The 20,314-nt window shown below is 38.9% G+C and overlaps 1 protein-coding gene and 1 long non-coding RNA gene across 3 annotated transcripts in view; one reads left to right on the top strand and one right to left on the bottom strand.

The window, feature by feature from the left end:
- Positions 1 to 2,917: 2,917 nt before the first annotated feature.
- Positions 2,918 to 4,202, bottom strand: LOC112608247. The gene is made up of 2 exons (XR_003115961.1): positions 4,097 to 4,202; positions 2,918 to 3,735 (listed from the first exon to the last, which is right to left on the bottom strand). It is a non-coding gene; the product is annotated as an uncharacterized LOC112608247 (long non-coding RNA).
- A 51-nt stretch (positions 4,203 to 4,253) lies between these two features.
- C15H9orf135 (chromosome 15 C9orf135 homolog) overlaps positions 4,254 to 20,314 on the top strand; it is a 92,819-nt gene continuing 76,758 nt past the window's right edge. For both annotated transcript variants that reach the window (XM_025359251.1, XM_025359252.1), the window contains exon 1: positions 4,254 to 4,474. In XM_025359251.1, the coding sequence (XP_025215036.1) occupies positions 4,323 to 4,474 (152 nt within the window). In that variant the 5' untranslated portion in view covers positions 4,254 to 4,322. The remainder of the gene's footprint in view (positions 4,475 to 20,314) is intronic.

Genomic DNA, 20,314 nt, shown 5'->3' on the forward strand with positions numbered 1-20,314 from the left:
CATTAAAATTTATCATAATAATTGTGAATAACTCTGTCAAGATATTTCACTTATTGGCTGGATTAGATATTAAAATGAAGGAAATGCTGAATTATAGTATACACTGAATATTTAATAAATTAATCCCCCATGCTGGCAGTAGGAGTTCCAGAAATAATGCCTGTTGCATGTCAGCACTTAATCAATGCTAGTTAGTGATAATGGCTTAAGGACAAGTAGATACCGAATTGATTCACAGTCCAAATTAGAAGCACAGAGGAATCATACTCAAGGTTAAAATCATTCTAAAAAAGACTTTTGGTAGTTACAGTTACAGGAAAGGAAAGAAGATTGAAGTTTTGCTCAAGTTGATTCCTTTGAGAGTTGTGAGACATAAACTTATTCATATAAATTTTGGCTTTGGTTTCTAGGTCTGATTATTTTTCTTTCATTTGATTTGTACCTGGGTTCTCAGTGATAGATTCTGACTCCAAAATGCATACTACTTCTCAAAGTTGTAAGAAGAGAGGAAGGAAACAGAGAGACAGAGAGGAGGAGGAGAGAGAGAAATAAGGGAAGAAAGAAGAAAAGGAGTAAGACATGGAAAAGTAAGGGATAAAGGGGAAAGTGGGAAAAAGCAAAAGAAGAAGGGAGAGGAAGAGGGGAAAGAAAATAGGGATGTGGGGAGCTGGAGATGGGGAGGTCTGGTTCCTCACCATCCCCAGTTTCTCCCAATCCCCCTTTTCTGAGCGAGAACCTCTTATTCATTTTGACATAGCAGGTGGACTCCAACTTTTTGTAAAGAATACTCAAAAGGGAAACCATAGATGTATATGTAGGTGAGTAACAGGAATTCCCTATTCCTGGAGTAGTTAAAAAAAAATACTATACAATCCTTGATTAGGACATCACTGCTGAGTTTTAAGTTTCTGAGTGCTATACAATTTAAACAGGAGTTTTTAACATATTTAAACTGGATTTGACATAGAGATAGTACAAATCAGTTTTCTTAAGCAATGTTAAATTCTTGTCTCTCAGCATAATTGAAAGACATTTGATAGAGAGAAGTAAATTTAATGGGGGCGGAAGGGAAACATGCTACTGGAGCTACTGGAGACTTTAGGAGATCCTGAGTAGGGGCTTTTCCAGGAATTGAGCACAGATCAAGACAGGAAGGGAAAGGAGATGGCAAAGAGGTTTGCCCCCATAGACGTTTACATCTGGTTGGTTTACATCTGTTTTAGGTTTGCTGTCCTGTTCAGTCCTTGGCAATCTCTTCAGGAATCTGATAAAGCTAATAAGGAAATTTATTAGCATAAGCTCACTTCCTGAGTTGACCTGCCTACACTTATCTTACAGAAAAGTCCCAGTTCCTCCCCCACCTGAGCTCTAATTTTCTCACCATAAAGATATTACAGCACAAAGGGATTAATACAAATAGAAGGCATTGCTTTAAGCTCTGTACTTCAGTGGTTTGCTAAAGTTTGAAGAAAACAGGGACAACTCAAGTATGTTGAGGATCAGTGATTTAACATTTATAAAGTATAAAACTTATTTATAGTCTTGAAGAGAAATAATATAGGAAATGCAAAGTTATCGTTATCAGTGGTACCATATCCAAATTTCTTGCCTACATTTTTCTGATCCTGGCTATTAAATTTCATATTAAACTAGAACAAAAAAGATATTCATTAAAAAGAGCTAGTAAACAAAGGTTGAAAACAGTGAGTATAGGAAACGCCGCACAAAAAGCCCCACCACATTTTAAGATACGCTTACAAATGATAAAGACAAAGTCAGGATGTAGTAATACTAGCAGCAGAAGTTTAAATTTAAGTGAGGACTGAGCATCTATTAGGCACTGTGCTACCTGCTTTTAATGTATTTATTATATTATATAGTTCTATTAAGAAACCTCTGCGATAAGTGCTGTTCTATTCCTGTTTTATTGCTAAAGAATCAAGAAACCAAAATTCTACAGTATGTATTGGTGTATACAAAGAAAATGAAATGCCCATAAACTCGAGGATATCACATAATTAATATCCTAAATCCTAGGACAAGGATGTTGAAAAGTATTCAGTAGACACAGAAGACAATGAAGTTTATAAATTTGATACAAACAGAAAAGTGAGTATAACAAAAAACATAGTCACACACTCAAATAGGTGGTCGGCTTGGGTTAAGGAACTCTGAAATAACAAGCTATGTTTGTTTTGCATGTTTTCTTAACTTATTGCTTCTTGGTGTGCTGAAAAGCTTTTAAATCTCTGCGGCACTCATGCACTGTGGAAAGAGCTTGGCCTTGGGCAGCTTCCATCTTTGAGTGAAATTGTCTGCAGAGATCTGACATATTGGTTGCACATATATTATGTTACCGCCACTCTAAACGTAAGTAAAATGAACACATGAACAGATGACAGCAATGATGATAATATTTTTGGAGCAACATCAATATGCTGTGCTTTGATTGGACAGAATTGAGCTTGACGGGGATCATATTTCCCCTTTTAAAGTTAACTTATATTTTTCTTTTCATTCTGCCTAGAAGAAATGGGCTAAAATAGCAGTCAGCCCTCTCCTAGCACTTGGCTGGTGATGGTGGACTGTTTATTTGGTTTTAAGAAATATGTTTTAACTGTAGCTGTCAGTAAAATAGAGACCATAGCATACCACAGGCACCCACATTATGCACCACAGACCACGGAAAACCACTTAGTAGCTATATGTAATCAAATTTGTGCCATCTGATACAGAAGAGTGCCTCATTATTTATGGGAGCACTATGACACATCTTTTATAAACCAAAGACTCTATTTGTAGTGTGAATGGTCTCTTACTCTGTTTTAAAGTTTGATTCTTTGTGTACATGTGGTCTTCTTCAAGTAAGACACTTTTGGAAAGTAAATCTAAGGTAATCAAACATAATGAACATTTATTCATTCAGTCAACACTGAAGATATCTGTATTAAGGACTATGCTGGGTAAGTGATTGCAAGGATGAAGCCCTTTAATGCCCCTCAAGTACTCGACTAAGGCCAGGGAGGAGAGAAGAATTCTGATGTGTTACATATTCTTTTCTTGGAAAGTCAAAAATGAAATAAAATGTCTTTTCTTCTGTAACACAGCTATCCAATAACTTCAAAAGGCAATCTTTTTGAAATCTCCTTCCCACATATAACACACAGCACAAAAATGTGATGAATTTCTGTTGTCACAAAGTATCAAAAATTTCAATGAGGAGAACTTGACAAGTCCTGGGGATCTGAATGCCCAGAGTCCTAAACTGTACCTAGAGTCTTGCAGCATCATAGCCTGAAGGAACTTGCGATTCTTGTGCCCACTCCACTCTACGGTCCCATTCCCTCTTTTCGTTTTTCAGAGGAAGAAACTAGTGTTCAGAAAGGTCGAGAGAGGATCTGAAACTGGAGCTAGACTTTTTGATCCTCAAACTTTTTAGGTGATTTGCTGCATGAGTCTGCTCCTCCTCTTTCGCAGGTGAGAAAGCTGTATAGAATGACATACTTTGGGTTTCAGGGGATGCTCTCTTGTTCTCTTTTAGTCAAACTTATTATAAATAACTTGTAAGCAGAAGATGTGGTGGCAATGGATGATGGACGGTAGAAAGAACTTCTGTAAAGGCTGGGCGCGGTGACTCAGCCTGTAATCCCAGCAGTTTGAAAGACCGAGGCGGGCGGATCACTTGAGGTCAGAATTCGAGACCAGCATGGCCAACATGGTGAAAACCTGTCTCTACTAAAAATACAAAAAATTAGCCGGCCTGGTGGCGGGCCCCTGTAATCCCAGCTACAGGAGGCTGAGGCAGGAGAATCGCTTGAACCTGGGAGGCGGAGGTTGCAGTGAGCCGAGATCGCGCCACTGCACTCCAGCCTACCTGGGTGACAGAGTGAGACTCTGTCTCAAAAAAAAAAAAAAAAGAAAAAGAACTTCTCTAAAAACAGCCCAAACAGACCCACTCGGGGCTCAGGGAATTTGCTCTTCCCTTGGTATTTAACTGACCCACCACTCCCCCATAACTGCGCCCAGTCACTCTTAAGATTTGGCGGGTGGACAGGCGAAACGGCAGATCCCAGGATGCAGTTCCGCCTTTTATCACCTATGTAGCCCGGTCGCTACCCTCGCTGCATTCTGGGAAACGTAGTTTCTTATCAGTAACGACAACGTCTAGGAAACGTTTGGCCGTCAGGTTGGATCCGCCCCTCCATTGGCCCCGCCCCAGGTTGCTTAGGAGATAAGAGACGCCAAATCTTGGTACTTCCGGTCTAGTAGGGCAGGACAGGTGCATAGAGAACTCCTCAGAGGTCTATACCTCGAGGGCTGCCATGGAAAGCCTTGACAGATTCTGTCAGGACTGGTGCGACAGCAAGCAACACTGGTTGGAGATCGGACCCCTGGACTTGGTGGAGCGCAAGGGCTCCCTGACCCTTCGCTCCCATCACAAGAAATATTCGAAACCGGTGTTGGTGTATTCCTGGTGAGCGAGGTTCCCCTCCCAAGATCCCGGGTATTGGGGGAAGGAAAGAGAGGGGAAAGGCTAGAACAGGAAAGGAAAGGAGAGTCAGAGAGACGGGACAGGAGTGGAGAAGAGAGAAGAAACAGAAAAAAGAATGAGAAAAATGGGGGAGAAAGGTAGAGAAAGAAGGAAATGAGAATAAAGGTGAGGAAAAGGTGAGACGAGAGAGGAGTGGGAAGGCGGAAAAGAGAGAAAAAAAAAGTGAAAGAAGTATTTTCAAAGGAGAGATGGGGAGAGTGGGAGAGAGGGTTGGAGCAGGCAGGAGGAAATAGAAGAGCCTTCCAGGGGCAGCTCCCAGCCACACACACACTGGGCCATGCAGCAGCCAAATCCCCGGCCACCTGAGGTTTTAGCTCATTCGCACAGAGCGGGTGTGTATAAATAGGGGGTGAAAAGCGGGTGCTATCAGAGGCCTGGAAATCACATTTCTGAAACAGGCACTTACTCATAAAAGGAATTGGAGGCCAGGGGCACAGCAGGAGGGAGATGCCTGTTTAGAGGACCAGCCTCCAGGGCTGCCATTTTCTGGGGGTAGGGCATACATTGAGTGATTTGAACGAGGCTCCTCATATTTTCTAGGCTACATACAAGGACTTTTCTGGCCAGAGACTGCAAACTGGCATCTCACACTGGTTAAGACCAAAAGACATTGCTTCGCATAATCTCTGTTTACTTTTTTATTTTTTTCATTTTAATTAGTTGGCCACATTTAAAACTAGGAGATTCACAATAAATCCAGGGTTATATATTTGAAAATTTGAAAGTCCTGGCCAGGGAGGATTTTATTTCTCTGGGAAACTATGAATGCACCAGAGCTGAGCACTGGCTACGCCTTAAGATGAGTGTTGTTCTGTCTTTAGGAACTTCCCTCATGTAAGTTCTTGCTTGGCCCCAAGAAGCATTTGGTTTACTTCTTGTGCTTTAGACCTTGACCTGGAAATTCACTTTCTCTTAAAGAGAAACTGGAAGAATAGTGGAAACTTTTAGGACTTTTCAAATTCTTTCCCTCAAATTAACTCCCTGCTTTCCAACAAGTTTACTTTTCTGCTTTTCCTTCTCAACCCTGAAACTGTCTCTCTTCCTCCTTTGAACTTAGTGTGAGAGGTTATACAGATTTGGAATCCAAAGCTACACTGGGAAACAGAAAATCCTCTTTTAGCCTCATATAGGGCTTACCTCATAGCTCTCAAGCAAAACACTTAGCTCTTCTGTGATTCTGTTACCCTACAGAGATTTGAGTCATAATATAAATCACCACTAGAAGTTACTGTTAAAGAGAAAGACCTTTTGCAAAGGGACAGTGCTTCTGCTCTCTGCTGCACCACTATTACTTTGAAAATTCCATTTTGAAAGTTACAGATATCAATAGCAAAACCACAGAAGAACATAAATGAGAAGAAGGTGAGGAACCTGGTGAGGAGAAAAGGGTAGTGGAACACTGTAAGTCATTCCAGCCACTGCTGAAAATATAGAGGGATATCATGCATTGGTTTTGGAAGGAAGGCTGGGGAACAGGAAGACTTAAATTCAACCCAACATAACATTTGTGTGTCATGCACTTTGCTACATGTTGGGGACATAGAGATAGAGAAACGGATTCGATTAGATAATTGTTGTAAAGCATTTAGCATCGTTCCTGGAAAATCATAAGTTGTCAATAATGTAGGGTAGCTGTATGAGTCCGTTTTCACACTGCTATAAAGAAAAACCTGAGACTGGGTGATTTATAAAGGAAAGAAGTTTAATTGACTTACAGTTCATCAGGTCTTGGGAAGCCTCAGGAAACTTACAGCCACAGTGGAAGGCAAAGGGAAAGCAAGCACCTTCTTCACAAGGCAGCAGGAGAGAGAAGGGTGAAAGAGGAACTTCCAAACACTGATAAAACCATCAAATCTTGTGAGAACTCACTCACTATCATGAGAACAGCATGGGGAAAATTTTCTCATGATCCAATCACCTCCCTCTCCTGACACATTGGGACTACAGGTCCCTCCCAATGTGGGGATTACAAATCAAGATGAGATTTGAGTGGGGATACAGAGTCAAACCATATCAGTAGCTAACACTATTGATTTAGCATAGCATAATGGTTAAAACTCGGGCTCTAGGTTTGAAAACTAACTCTCTTGCTGTGTGTTGTGGCAAGTGACTTGACTGCTCTGGGCCTGTTTCTGCAACTGTAAAATGAGGATGACAGGGTTATTGTAACATTAAATGAGGTATGATATGTGAAACACGTTTTAACACATGGCCTGCCACATATTAAGCACAGTAGAAGTTAGTTATATGTATTACGACATGGCCATTGACCTCAAGGAGCTCCAGACAGCAGTAAAGGAGAATAATATCAATAAATTCATTATCATCTGATTTTTGCAAAAAAGATGATTATAAGAAACAAAGGTAATGGTGCAGTGGGGAGGGTGGTTCCTGAGCAAGGTTTTCAACTAAGGATAGGGGACAAAAAAGAATAGGCAAGTGCAGTGGAATAGTAAAGAACAGCCCCTCAGGAAACAGAATTCTTTTTCAATAGTGGACAAATACAGTTGATCCTTATTATTTCTGAATTCTGTGTTTGTAAATTCACCTATGTGCTACAGTTTATTTGTAAGTCAAAATTAATACTTGATGCACTTTTGTGGTCATTTGTAGACATTCTCAGAGCAGCAAAAAAGACCAAAAAAAAATGAGTTGCCCAACGTGCATGTTCCCACCTGAGGTCAAAGCAATGCTCTGCCTTTTTGTTTCAGCTCTCATACTGTAAACAAGTATCCTTTTCATGTTCTATTTAATGCGACTTTTTTTTTTTTTTTTTTTTTTGCATTTTGTGCTTTTTGTTAGCTATATGGTAAAACGGCCCCAAGCATCATGCTAAGCACAGGAAGACTGTAACACCCCTTACAGAGGAAATGCATGTATTAGAAAGCTTCATTCAGATTTAAATTATAGTGCAGTTCGTGTATACATATGTAACAAACCTGCATGTTGTGCACATGTACCCTAGAACTTAAAGTATAACAAAAAAAAGAAACACAATAATTATACTTAATAGTAAAACATAAATGGCAAAATAATTATAATTTCTGAAGTTTCCTGTTGAGTATCTGTGATAGCTTTTATAATTATCCCTATTAAGATTTTAAGTTTTATAACTGTTACATTAGATTTTTAATGAAAACCTGTTTTATTTAACTCTGAGTTGTGACAATACATTTTATAGTCTATCTCCAAAAAAACATTATAGTGCAGTTGGCAGTGATTTCAATGTGAATGAATCAACAATACACGTTACGTAAGGTGTTTTTAAACTGAAACACATATAATACAAGGTTATGTCTTGATTGACTGACAAAAATATTGTGACCAGAGGCTCACAGGAACCTAACCTTGTATTTCTGTATTTGCTAATTGAGTGTTCGAGGCAACTTTATAGAATATAAAGATAGCAAGAATTAACTGTGAAATGTGAGAAGCACTAGCATTTTCTGTGCTGACTGTATTGCTGGCATACTTGTTCTTCCACATCTAGCCAGTCACCAAGATCTGTCCTACAAAGCTGAAAAAAATTCAGGTTGTGTAAAATTCTAAATTGAATGATGTCATTGACTTATTTTTATGCATTTTGGTCATAATTGTTAGCTTTCTATTGATTTGTTTTATGATAGATTAAATTTTTATTAAATTTTAATAGCTTTTATTAGTGATTTCTTATTTAACTGATAAACACTTAGTATCTATAAACACACCATTTGCATGGCTTCTCAACAGAGTATTCAATCAGTTAAGTGACTGTACACATATGTACAAAACAAAATCTGTATCTGGGAGAAATTCTGACTTTCCTCTGATTAAACAGTTCAAACATTTAGATTTTTTCCCTGTGTTTCTCTTTATCTGGCATGTGATACAGAGCTATTTGACCTCATTACTCATATTAAAAACAGTTGTGTATAATAGACGTGATAAAGTACTATATCCAGAATCCTTGTTAGGGGATACCTTTCATCTGTTACTGGGATGAAACATTACCAAAGAGCCACCTCTGCCTTGCAACTGAAGTGGTTGATAGAGTCATATCACCCTCATCACACCTTGATGCTTCTGAGTGAGAGATGCCTTTTCTAGGAATTATTTTACCCCACTAATTCCTGTAGCATTTATGGAGCCATATCATCAGGTGATTCCATTAGAACTGAACTAAGGGGAAATATTTTCTGTTAGGATATCTTCCCACTCATTGGAATGATGAAATACTAAGAATCACAACAATTTAGAGTTACCCTTAACAAAATCTCTCATGTGAGGCTAATTCTTATATTCATTCATTCATATTTATCTTTTCCTTGCCCAAATTGACATCTGGGAACAAGTGATAATAATTTAAAGCAAAACAAATGCATTGGGATCTCCATGGAGACAGTTCTTGCTCTGGTCTCCATGGTGACATTTAGTTTTAAGGACTCAGGTTAATTTTATGTATTTGTGATTTTAATTACTTTTCTTCCCTGCCTAAGCCCCAAATTAAAGAGCCTGGGAGTTTCACTTCCTGTCCCCTATAGGAAGAAACCCGAAAGATAAACAGAAAAAAAGGGAAGAGAAATATGGTGATAATTGTGGAGTAGAGAATTTTGTAGCTTTAAATACTTTTACACAAAATCATTTGGGCTGGGGCAATAAATTAGAATTAAAGGGGGGAATCTTTCCATGAAGCTCTTCAGACTTCCCCCTACCCTACTGCACTGTTTGAACAGGAAGTTTATATGTATTTAAGGTACTTCACGTTCACAGGAGCACCCAATTCCAAGACACCTGGATATCATGAGTGCACTTAAATAGAAAAGAGAGTGTCTGAATTTTCTAATTTGCTGTGTCATTCTTCTTGTATTTAATGAATGATTTTCTCAGGTACTAACCTGGAAGCATTTAGAGTTCCTCCTGTCACTGGAGACCAAGCTTGCGCTACACAGAGCTTTGCTAGCCAGCAATCCCATCTTTCTACATTTCCAACACACATTCGACAACTATGATAAAAAGCAAAGAAAAAAAAATAATAAGGCCCCTTGGTAACCACATGCTGCAGCCTGTCCTTTTGCTGAAATCCACAAGGGCTTCTTTTCTATCAAGCCTTCATCTTTCTGCCTTTAACATAGACTCAGGCCCTCAATCAGAAGCTTATTAACTCTTAATTTGTACACATTTTTAAGTTTGGTTCTGTGGTTTCCATGCAAACAACACAAAATTTGACGGGGGAGAGAAGAGGCTTTAAAGGGGCTTTTTTGGATCTATAGTTAGAAGGCGGAAAGAAGGGCAAGCCTCAGGACAAGGGATAAGAATGCAGTAGGTGCTCAATTAATGTTTCTCAAATAAATGAGCAAATGAGCAGGCAGAAAGAATAAAGACAGAAACCCAAAATGTACTGCACGCTGAGGCCCTATATTTATATTTTAATGAGGCTTTGAGGTAAAAGACCACAGTGTCGTACAAAATCCTCACTCAAACCAGGGCTGATTTTCACAGCCATGCTCTTGATGCAATAACATAACATGGAAGTATGTTTGGACACCTCTGTAGAAATGACCTTAGAAGGGTATAACATATACTTCTGTTAAAATAGTAAAGAATTTTTAAATGGGAGCTAAGTTTGTGCTGTTCCTCGTTGCAGTGTGTGTCATACCATCAAGAACTGATAGGTACTAATGAGGTTTTGAGTTAATGTGGGGATGAATGATATTTACACTTTAAAGAGATACTTTTATTTCTCAACTTATACTTTAAAAAATTCCAAATTATAATATCATGCAGGCATTTAAGATGATGTAACAGTAGGCTAAGAACATGGAAATATATTCACTCTAGCGGGTAGCAGAATTAGAAATATGCACACAACTCAGATGCATATATAAAATTTATTTTCTAAAACCAATCCTCAAACTTTTCAACTGTTGGTTACTAGAGAAAAATTCAAACATGCCAATTAAAGCTTATCTGTGTCTCTTTTAGTTTAACAGCTTGTTTTAGGTTAAAATAGTCTCGTTCAGAACAGTGCCCACTCCTTGAGTCCTTCCTCCTCCACCTTCTCCTTCCCCCAACACCATCTGTATGTGTACAAGAGGCTGAGGTTATGTGACGTTTGGGTGGGGGTGGAGGAGTGAGGCCTCCGGATCTATTGTAGGTCCTTGTCCTTGCTCGCCTCATCGTGGTCCAACTGCTGTGCATGCTGCTGCCGAATTTGTGGCTGATCCTGTTGGTTTGTTGAGAACTTGGTGTCTCTGCCTCCAGATTCAGTCCCACTTGGTCTCTTGCAGGGGACTGCAGATACCTATCAGGCTTGTCCTCGCACAGCCCCTGACTTAGGCTGGTCACCCTGCAGCCACAGGTAGAGGTGGGGCACCTCTACCCTCAACATGGTGGCCTGCAGCTGGCCCAGTGACACTCAACTCAACTTCCCTCTCAATGCCCTGGAGAGAGGGCGAGAGGATGCCATGGTTTGCCCAGGATGGTTTACTCCCATTGGCTTGAGACTTACCAAAGCTCCTCTTTTAGTTTCTAAAGTGTTCTTCAGAAGATTAATGACAAAGTCATCCTCCCTGTGGTATGTATGGGAGCTTCTGGTTCTTGTTGTTAACAGAAGCTTAAGGAATTTAGAAGTCCTTTTGTTTCTCAATAATGCCTGACTTTCAAGAAAACATCTCACTCAGAACTCAAAAATTTCATTTTGTCAGTCAGAAGTTAATCAATAATACTCCATTTTTTCTTCAGATTTCTGGTGAAACAGTCCTAATTCTTCCCAAAGCAAAAGTGGGTATCTCTGATTTATTAGAGCAAAAGTTATTTTAAAGGGTGGCTCAGTAAAGTACAAAGATTAATATTTGAAAAATTAATCTCTTTAAGTATAAAAAAGCAATATGTACTGGAATTCTCTCTTTGGTTAAAAATATGTGTCTAGGCCGGGCACAGTAGCTCACGCTTGTAATCCCAACACTTCGGGAAGCCAAGGTGAGAGGATTACTTGAGCCAGGAGCTTGAGACCAGCCTGGGCAACATGGCAAAACCCAATCTCTACCAAAAAAACACCAAGAATTAGCCGGGTGTGGTGATACACCCCTGTGGTCTAAGCTACTTGGGAGGCTGAGGCGGGAGGATCGCTGGAGCCTGGGAGGCAGAGGTTGCAGTGAGCTGAGATTGAGCTACTGCACTCCAGCCTGGGTGACAGAGCTGGGTGACAGACCCTGTTTCCAAAAAATAAAATAAAATAAAATAAAATAAAATAAAATAAAATAAAATAAAATAAAATAAAATAAAATAAATGAGTCTATATTCACTGAAAAGAGAGTGAAAAAATATTCACCATGTAACATGATATTTATTACTGGATGGTGGATTTATGGGTTATTTTTCCTTTTCTTTTTTCTCTTTGCTACTTCTACATTTTCCATAACAAACATGTATTTTCATAATAAGAATAAAGTAAAATTACTTAAAATTTGTGATATCACTTTCTACAGCTTTTACCTGGATGCAAACATTTTCTAAAGGATCAGAATTTAGACACAATACTTCATTTCTTTCAGCATCTGAGTCACCCTCCATGGTTTATTATGAGCCTTTTAAAAATATCTTTTTAATTGCTAGTTTATGTTGGGTAAAAAGCATGATGTTATTCACATTCATTTGGTTTAACCACCCTTTCATTCTCGTCTGTGTTCTACAACGGTGGATCCTACGCCATCGTTATTTTTAATCTAGTCCTACATTCTCATTCCTCAACATACGCATATCACCTACAAATGCTTTTGGATATAGTAGTTTTTGGGGAAAGCACTATATTTTTTTATTTTTCAAGACGAAATCCAGGAGACTCTGCCTCCTTTTGCCCTGACTACATTTTTCTTTCAGTGCTATTTTCTTTTAAGAAATTCCAGTCAAATTCTTTTTCTGAAAACCGATAGTTATAGAATGATTGTGCCATGACCTTTGTGTGAAAGTTTGCTCAACTTAACTGGCATTTACAAAAATAAAATTGTTTTACATGCAAGATGAGCCCTGGTAAGGCAAAGTATACAGAAGAGGCATTTCACCACACAGGCAAACTTGGATTAGGAAAGATCCTTGCTGTACAGAAGTACCTCTGCCTCAAGCCAAACCCCTACCCTTATACCCAACTCATAACTGGGCTGTGGGAGCCATTAGAGTCCTCTCCTTATTGTAATGCTGCTGTAGTCTTTCCTCTCACAGATAGTCCGAAGTACTTTTTCACCAAGCTTGCTTTCATTTACCTTACCGACTATCTCTTTCTAGGTAAGAGTGTTGTGGTTGGGGGAGGAAGTTAGAAGAATGTGCGGCTTAGTGACATTTTGATAAGGAGAGGTTCACACTGAGAAGCCCAAACTCGGGGCTCAGGAGGTTTTGTGGCACTATAACTAGTATTGTTAGATACACTTCTCTGAGTTTCCCTGGGAACTCATCCCCATTGGCACCATTTTCTGTGGGTACTGGTCAGAACTCTTTTCGTTGCAAGTGACAGATGGTCAGCTTGCTCTAGCCTAAGAAAACAGAATGAATTAACTCAGGATATTCCTGGATGATTGATTACCAGGTGAGAAGGGCAGGGGACAGCTGGGCCTTAGGAACAACTGGAACGAAGGATGAAAATGCACCAGGTCTGTGTTTCCCTTCTCTCTTTGTGAATTTGCTTCATCTTGTTGTGGAAGAGTATGGGAAACATGGCTGCTGCAGTTCTGGAATGTATAACTTACATCTTCATCCCACAAAGAAAGATTGGCTTTAAGGTATTTTCAGTTCTGGGTCAACAAATTTCAGGCCATATGTCTTTCCCTGGGCCAAGTACCTGTTTGAAGTCATCTGGCTGGGCAAGGGCAAATGGAAATATGGTAGCTCTCCAAGAGCCACGAAAAAGGAGGACGCACCCAGGAGAAGGAAAGAGTGCTGGGCTGGCAGTCCTAGAGAAAGTTACTGTGGTGGAGAAGGAATAGCAAATTCCAAACCCTCAGTTTTACAGCAAACGTCTAGAACATAACCCATTAATATATTGGGAGACTTCCTACAATTGATGCTATTTTGACTTTAAACTCTCCCTCCCCAGCCAACTTGTACCTACTCAATGCAATTTTTAAAAATTTATCTTAGATGTAATGGGCTGAAAACAGAAATCCTGTGTAGAGATTAGATGAAACATATCTTTGGAGTGCTTTACAAAAGTTATGAATACATTTAAATATTCTTATTTTATTTTTTTAAAGGCAGGGTCTCGCTTTGTCACCCAGGGTGGAGTGCAGTGGCTCAGTCATAGCTTGTGGTAACTTCAAACATCTGGGCTCAAGTGATTCTCCTGCCCCAGCCTTCCAAGCAGCTGGGACTATAGGCATGCACCACCATGCCTGACTAATTTTTAAAAACATTTTTTTTTCTTTGGTAGAGATGATAGTCTTCCTTTAATAGCCAGGCTGGTCTTGCACTCCTGGCCTCAAGCAATCCCCCCACCTTGGTCTCGCAAAGTGCTGGGATTACAGATGTGTGCCATTGCACCCAGCCTTCTTACTGGTTTTGATAGACATTAATCTTTATTACTGTTTCCTTTATTTCACTTGAAATACAATTATGTTTTAATTGTTATTAGTCACACTATGTATTTTCTTTTTATATTTAACTAAGTTGTGATGCATTAACAAAGAGAATTAATTGGCAGAAATATTATAATATGTTTCTTTGGTAAGCTACTAAATATCCAATCAGATTGTTCCAGGTTCAATTAAATGGAAGAATTAACATAATACCATTTATCTATTGCAAAGTAAATTTCATTGCAAATAATTTAGCCTCCTTTTATAGATAGTGATAGGAAAAACTATTTTGAAATTAAAATATAGGAATAAATAACTTGTCACAATTTTTTAAACATTTGGAAAAACTGAATTGCTCAGTAAGGATCCAGAAGCATTAAATAAGCTTTTTTTTAAAAAAGCACTAAGCTTTTATTCACTATCTTCTTCCTAGATGAAGGACTCTTTTTTGAACGGCATTTATTAAAAGTGTATTTATGAATCCATTGCTCTGTTGCAGGCACTTTGCTGCGTTAAGAATTTGACCGTGACTAAGACATCCCACCTGCCTTTAGGATGTTAGAGGTTACTGTGGGACAGGAGTGGGGAGGGCTACCCTAGCAATTACAATGTACTGTGATATGTGTTATGATTAGCAGTAAGCAGGTTGCTCAGGGAGCATCCAAGAGGAGCATTTAACGTAGGCCTGTTGGACAAGGGAAGCTTTCCAGAGGAGGTTCACCTAGTCCCTAGGATCCCCAAGGAGAACTAAGGTATAGTGCATTAGTTTCCAACCAAGGGCAGTGCTACCCTTTCCCCAAGAGTCTTTGGAAATATGTGTGGGCATTTTTTGTTGTGTAATGACTGGTATCTTGTGATGCAGAATGTGTGATTGTAAGAATTGTGACTCTTAGTCCTGGAGGTGGCCATAGCATCTTAACAGCATTTATCCATCTATCTATATGAAGCCTAATTTACATATCCATAAACTATAATAACAGCCAGATGGGTGAGAACAGCAGAGCTAACACGTATCTACCATCAACACATTAAGGCTAGCTAGTTTGCATATGGCCATTTATAGCAAGGGTGTGAACAGCAACACTCATAATAGATCCAGTCACAGAAAGGGAATTCCCCACTCAGGATTGTATAAGAACCCCGAGCTGTCAGAGATCAGTGGCACCTGCTCTCCTTGTAGGGGATGCATGTCAATAGGCAACAATGGGCCACTGCAGGCAGTCTCTCAGAGGTTAAGATACTGTGACCTCCCACCCAGACCTCTAACAAATGATTAGTTGTTATGTCAATTATTACAAAAATTTAGCCTGGAAAGACTGCATGGTTTTTTAATTTGAATTTTTCTTTTTGTGTAAAACAATTTTATAATAAACTTAAGTAATTTGGAACCACTACTGGTTGGTTTCCATGCATGTCAAAGTCAGTGTGGCAAATGTAATGTGTTAAGTCTTGCTCCTTGTCTCAGTCCTTGCCCATATAACTCTGACAAATGAGCAGGTCAAGGCATACCAAATGTCCTGCTGGACTTTCAGGCACAAATACCAATTTTTTTCCCTACTAGTACTGTTTTGGGGAATAACTCTCAGCTCTGTGATAATTGTCTCTATTTCTTCTTTGGAAATAGTCTATTTCGACTTCTTGCTTCTATTGGGAGCAGTGTTAGGAAATAGTTTTTCTTAGAAAGTCATGTAAGTCATCTAGCTTTCCATGTATATTTGCATAGAGTTATGGAAAGTAATCTTTAATGATTAAGGTGTTTTTCTTCTATTTTGATGGTTATATCCTATTTTTAACAATTTTATTAAGATGGAATTCACATGCCATAGAAATCACCCTTTTAAAGTGTATTTAATTCAATGGCTTTTAGTATTCACCAAGTTGTGCATCCATCACCACAATCAATTTTAGAACATTTTGTTACCCCCTGCCAAAATAAATCCTACTCCCTTTATACCTCACCCCAAACCTCTTCTAGCCCTCAGCCCTCGAGCCACAAGCAACCAATAATTGATTTTCTGCCTCTATGGATTTGCCTATTCTGGGCATTTCACATAAATGGAATTATACAACATATGGTCCTTGGTGACCTACATAATGTTTTCAAGGTTCATCTGTGTTGTAGTTTTTATCAATACTTCATTTCTTTTTATTTCTTAATAATGTGTCATTGTATGGATATTATATCTCTCTATTTTGTTTTCTTGGTTTGTTAGGAGCTTGTCTATTTTGTTTACTTACTGATTTTTTTCTTGGCCTCTCTTCTGTTTTCTAATTTACTTAATTGTGCTTTTATCTTGAATTACTCTGCTCTTCTTACTTCTTTTGTTTTGCTTGTTCTTTTATTATGCTTTTGCATTAGATGTTTCATTTATTTGCTTTCCTTCTTTCATGTTTAGTGATCTAAATACTTAAAGCTTTGGATTTTTCCCTGGGTACTGCTTTAGCTATATCCTATGGATTCTTATAAGTGGTGTTTTAATTTGTCTGCACTTTTGAGAAATTAAGCAATTTAATTTGCATTGATCTTTTGACTCAAGAGTTGTTTGATTAAGTGTTTAAAAATTTTCAGATCAAAGAAGGGTATTTTTAAAAATGTTGTTAATTTCTAGTTTTATTGCATGGTGGTCAGGAGCTATGATTTATATTTTTTGAATATATTGAAATATTTTATCTTAATTTTTTATAAAAGTCCCATGTGCACTGGAAGTTGTATTCTGTAGGCAAGTCATAAGTATTGCTTTCACTCTTCTTTCCACACGCAGTCTATGTTCACCCCTTTACCCAAATGTTTACCCAAGAAAAATGACCCAAATTCCATCTAGTCGTAGGTCAAAATCCAGGATCTGCTCATGTTATGCCATAGTTTCTCTACCAAGACTAACTGTGATTCTTCTTGGTTCAAAAACCTGTGGGAAAAAAAATCCAGATTTTTGTCCTCCCCACTTGATATACCCAATATACAGTTAGCTCTTGAACAACATGGGGGTCGGAGTGCTGGCCAGATGTGCAGTTGAAAATCTGCATATAACTTTCGACTCCCACAAAACTTAACTACTAATAGCCTACTGTTGACCGGAATCCTCACTGGCAGCATAAACAGTCAATTAACACATATTTTGTATGTTATAGGTATTATATACCGTATTCTCACAATAAAATAAGCTAGAGAAAATAAAACATTACTAAAAAGTCATAAGGAAGAGAAAATATATTTATGCATTTAGTGGAAATGGATCATTATAAAGTCATCACATTGACTAGGTTGTGTAGGCTGAGGAGGAGGAGAAAGAGGAGGAGTTGGTCTCTTGTCTCAGGTGGCAGATGAGGCAGCAAGGAAGAGGTGGAGGAAGTGGAAGGAGAGGCCGGAGAAGCAGTCACACCCAGTGTAACTTTCATTGAAAAAACCCATGTGTAAGTGGACCTGCATAGTTCAAACTATGTTGTTCAAGGGTCAGCTGTGCAGTGCTGGGACAGAGAAAGGATGAGTATAATAGGGACACCTACTCAGAAAGAAGAAGGATGACAGTGACAGAGTTGTCATTTGTCCGCGGCAAGCAGACATTGTTAGAAAGCTCTACCCTGGTGTCAGGAATACTCTTTGATGAGACCCTGATTCGGCTCTCAGGGAGCAGCTTCTCTTTCCCACTGTTCTCTGTGGTCTTGGCTCCACCCTGGTGTGATCTTTGCTTTTCCATTATTCTATGCCTGCAGTGGATATTGGACTCCCTGCATCTCCTGTGTTCAACTCAATTGGTTCCTTTTCTGTTTCCGGATGTTGGGGAACCAAAGGATATTTTAAATATTGAACAGTCAAAGGATTTACAAATGTAGACTTCTGGCTTATTTGGAAGTACAATTCTCAAAAACAGTACTTTTTTATTTATTTGAATTCAGTTTGTTCCAAATGCTAGTAATCTCACCCTCAACTCTTTCTATATAAACTAGATAGAGTTCTCAGACTTGCTGTATTTCTTTACCTTTTCTCTTTAGAACACCTTGAATTTCACTTTGAAACTGATGTAGTCACAGAAATCAGACACCTTGGAATTTTCTGTTTGGCCATTTCCTTAATTAGATATTTGCTCTGTTAAACAAAGTTTATAGGAGGCCATAGTTTTGAACCAGCTTCCTGCACCAGGCCCCAGAAGACCAGACCAAGCCGGAATGGAGTCACTTGTGCTAAGTGCCACATAATCAAAGTGAATTTTGAAACAGACCAGTTTTCGGAAAAACCAGGAGACTGCAGTCTACCTTAGTCAGCCTAGTAAGGAAGTCCCCTTTGTTTTAACCTTATCAGGAAAGGAATTTTGAAGCAGCCAATCCATTTTTTGTTCTCTGTTTCTGCTTTTTTCAGCCGTTTTCTATCTATAAAACCAACCTCCTCTGCTCAACTCATTCTGTTTTCCAGAATGAGGTATTGCCAGATGCTAGAATCATTAATAAAAGCCAAGTCAATCTTTAAACTTGTTGTAATTTTATCTTTTGACAACTCTAATTTATCTGAATTTACTTGGAAGGCCTCACAATAGGATGAACTTTGCTGCAAAGCAGAGCCTTAGTGGACCTTTGTCTCAAAAGAGTCTTTGTCAGTTTTCTCTCTTACTGTTTGGGATCTAAAAGTTGTTGGCTCTTTTAATATTTCAAGGCCCCAGATTTTTGGAATTTCTCATTTCTGTTTAATTTCTTCTTGAAGCCCAGCCAATTATTTCCTGAATTCATCTCATTCTCTTTTGTAAATACCTGGAAAACACAACCAATAGCAATTCACACACAAAACTAACAGTTTTCCAATTTTTTTTTCAATCTCAGGAGGTATATGATTTGACTTCTCACTTTCTCTAGCTATAAAGTTTGGCCTTTCCAGTTTCCTATTTTATTCTGCCTGGCTTTTAGCCAATGCCATATATATTTTTTTATTTTTGTGATAGCAGCACCCATAGCCCACTTTTGCACTTTTGATACTAATTCCTATGTGAGATTAGGCTAAGCTTAATCTATGATAACAAACAGCATCCCCCCACCCTCCAGCCCAGATTCCAGTGAGTATTACATGAAGGTTGATTTTCTGTTCATACAATGTCTGCTGTAGGTTTTTGGTGGAAGGTGGGCACTCTTCCACATAGACATGCCGAGAATCAGCTTGATTGAAGCTCCATCATCTGAAAAGTCATTTCAGAAAGAAATGACATTTCAGAAAGTCATTTCAGGGAAAGAAAGAGTTGAATATTGTAGAAGAGCTTCCACTGTCGTAGCCCAGAAATGACACATATCATTTCTGTGTATATTCATTTTATCGGCCAGAACTAGTCAAATGGCCTTACTAACTGCAAATGCTGGGAATTTTCACCTCCTGCATTCCCAGAAAAGAAGGATAAAATATATTGGTGAACACAATGTCTATCACATCTAGAAGACCTTCTTGTAAAACTCCCTTCCTAGGATGGGCTCTGGAGCTCCCTGTAGCCCTAACATTATTGAACCTCTGGACCTAAAGCCATTACCCTTATATAACATTGGTAAACACCCTAAGGGAGTGGGTTTGGTGTTTTGAAGTTCTAATTACTCCTCTGGTTCTAGCTTTCACCCAAAAAATTGGTCTGAAAATTCTCCATTAATGTCCAACACATTAAAAGTATGTAATACTCTTATTTACATGCCGCTCTTTCTGTCTCTCTACACACACACACACACACACATACACACACACACACACACACACACACACATATGTATTTGTGAGACTGAGTCTCACTTCATTGCCCAGGCTGGAGTGCAGTGGTGCAATCTCAGTTCACTGCAACCTCTGCTTTCTGGGTTCAAGCCTGCCTAGTAGCTGGGATTTACAGGTGTACACCACTAGCCTGGCTAACTTTTTGTATTTTAGTAGAGACGGGTTTTTGCCATGTTGGCCAGGCTGGTCTCAAACTCCTGGCCTCAAGCAATCTACCTGCCTCTGTCTCCCAAAGTGCTGGTATTACAGGTGTGAGCTACTGCACCTGGTCAAAATATAATAATATTTAATCTAACATTTTCCATTGTTTCCGGAGAAAGAGTTTATCTGTGCAGCCGTGGGAAATGTAACTTGGTTTGCACTCCAAGAGGCCCACCTCTGTGCAATCTTGTTGATCTCTTCTCAGCACTTCTTCTACTTGGCCTCAGCTGGAGTCTGGCTGCTTTTAATAGCCCTTGTACATATTATAATCTGGGGATCATAACTTGT

This window comes from Theropithecus gelada, chromosome 15, assembly GCF_003255815.1.
Source record: "Theropithecus gelada isolate Dixy chromosome 15, Tgel_1.0, whole genome shotgun sequence".
In the NCBI taxonomy this organism is placed as follows: Eukaryota; Metazoa; Chordata; class Mammalia; order Primates; family Cercopithecidae; genus Theropithecus; species Theropithecus gelada.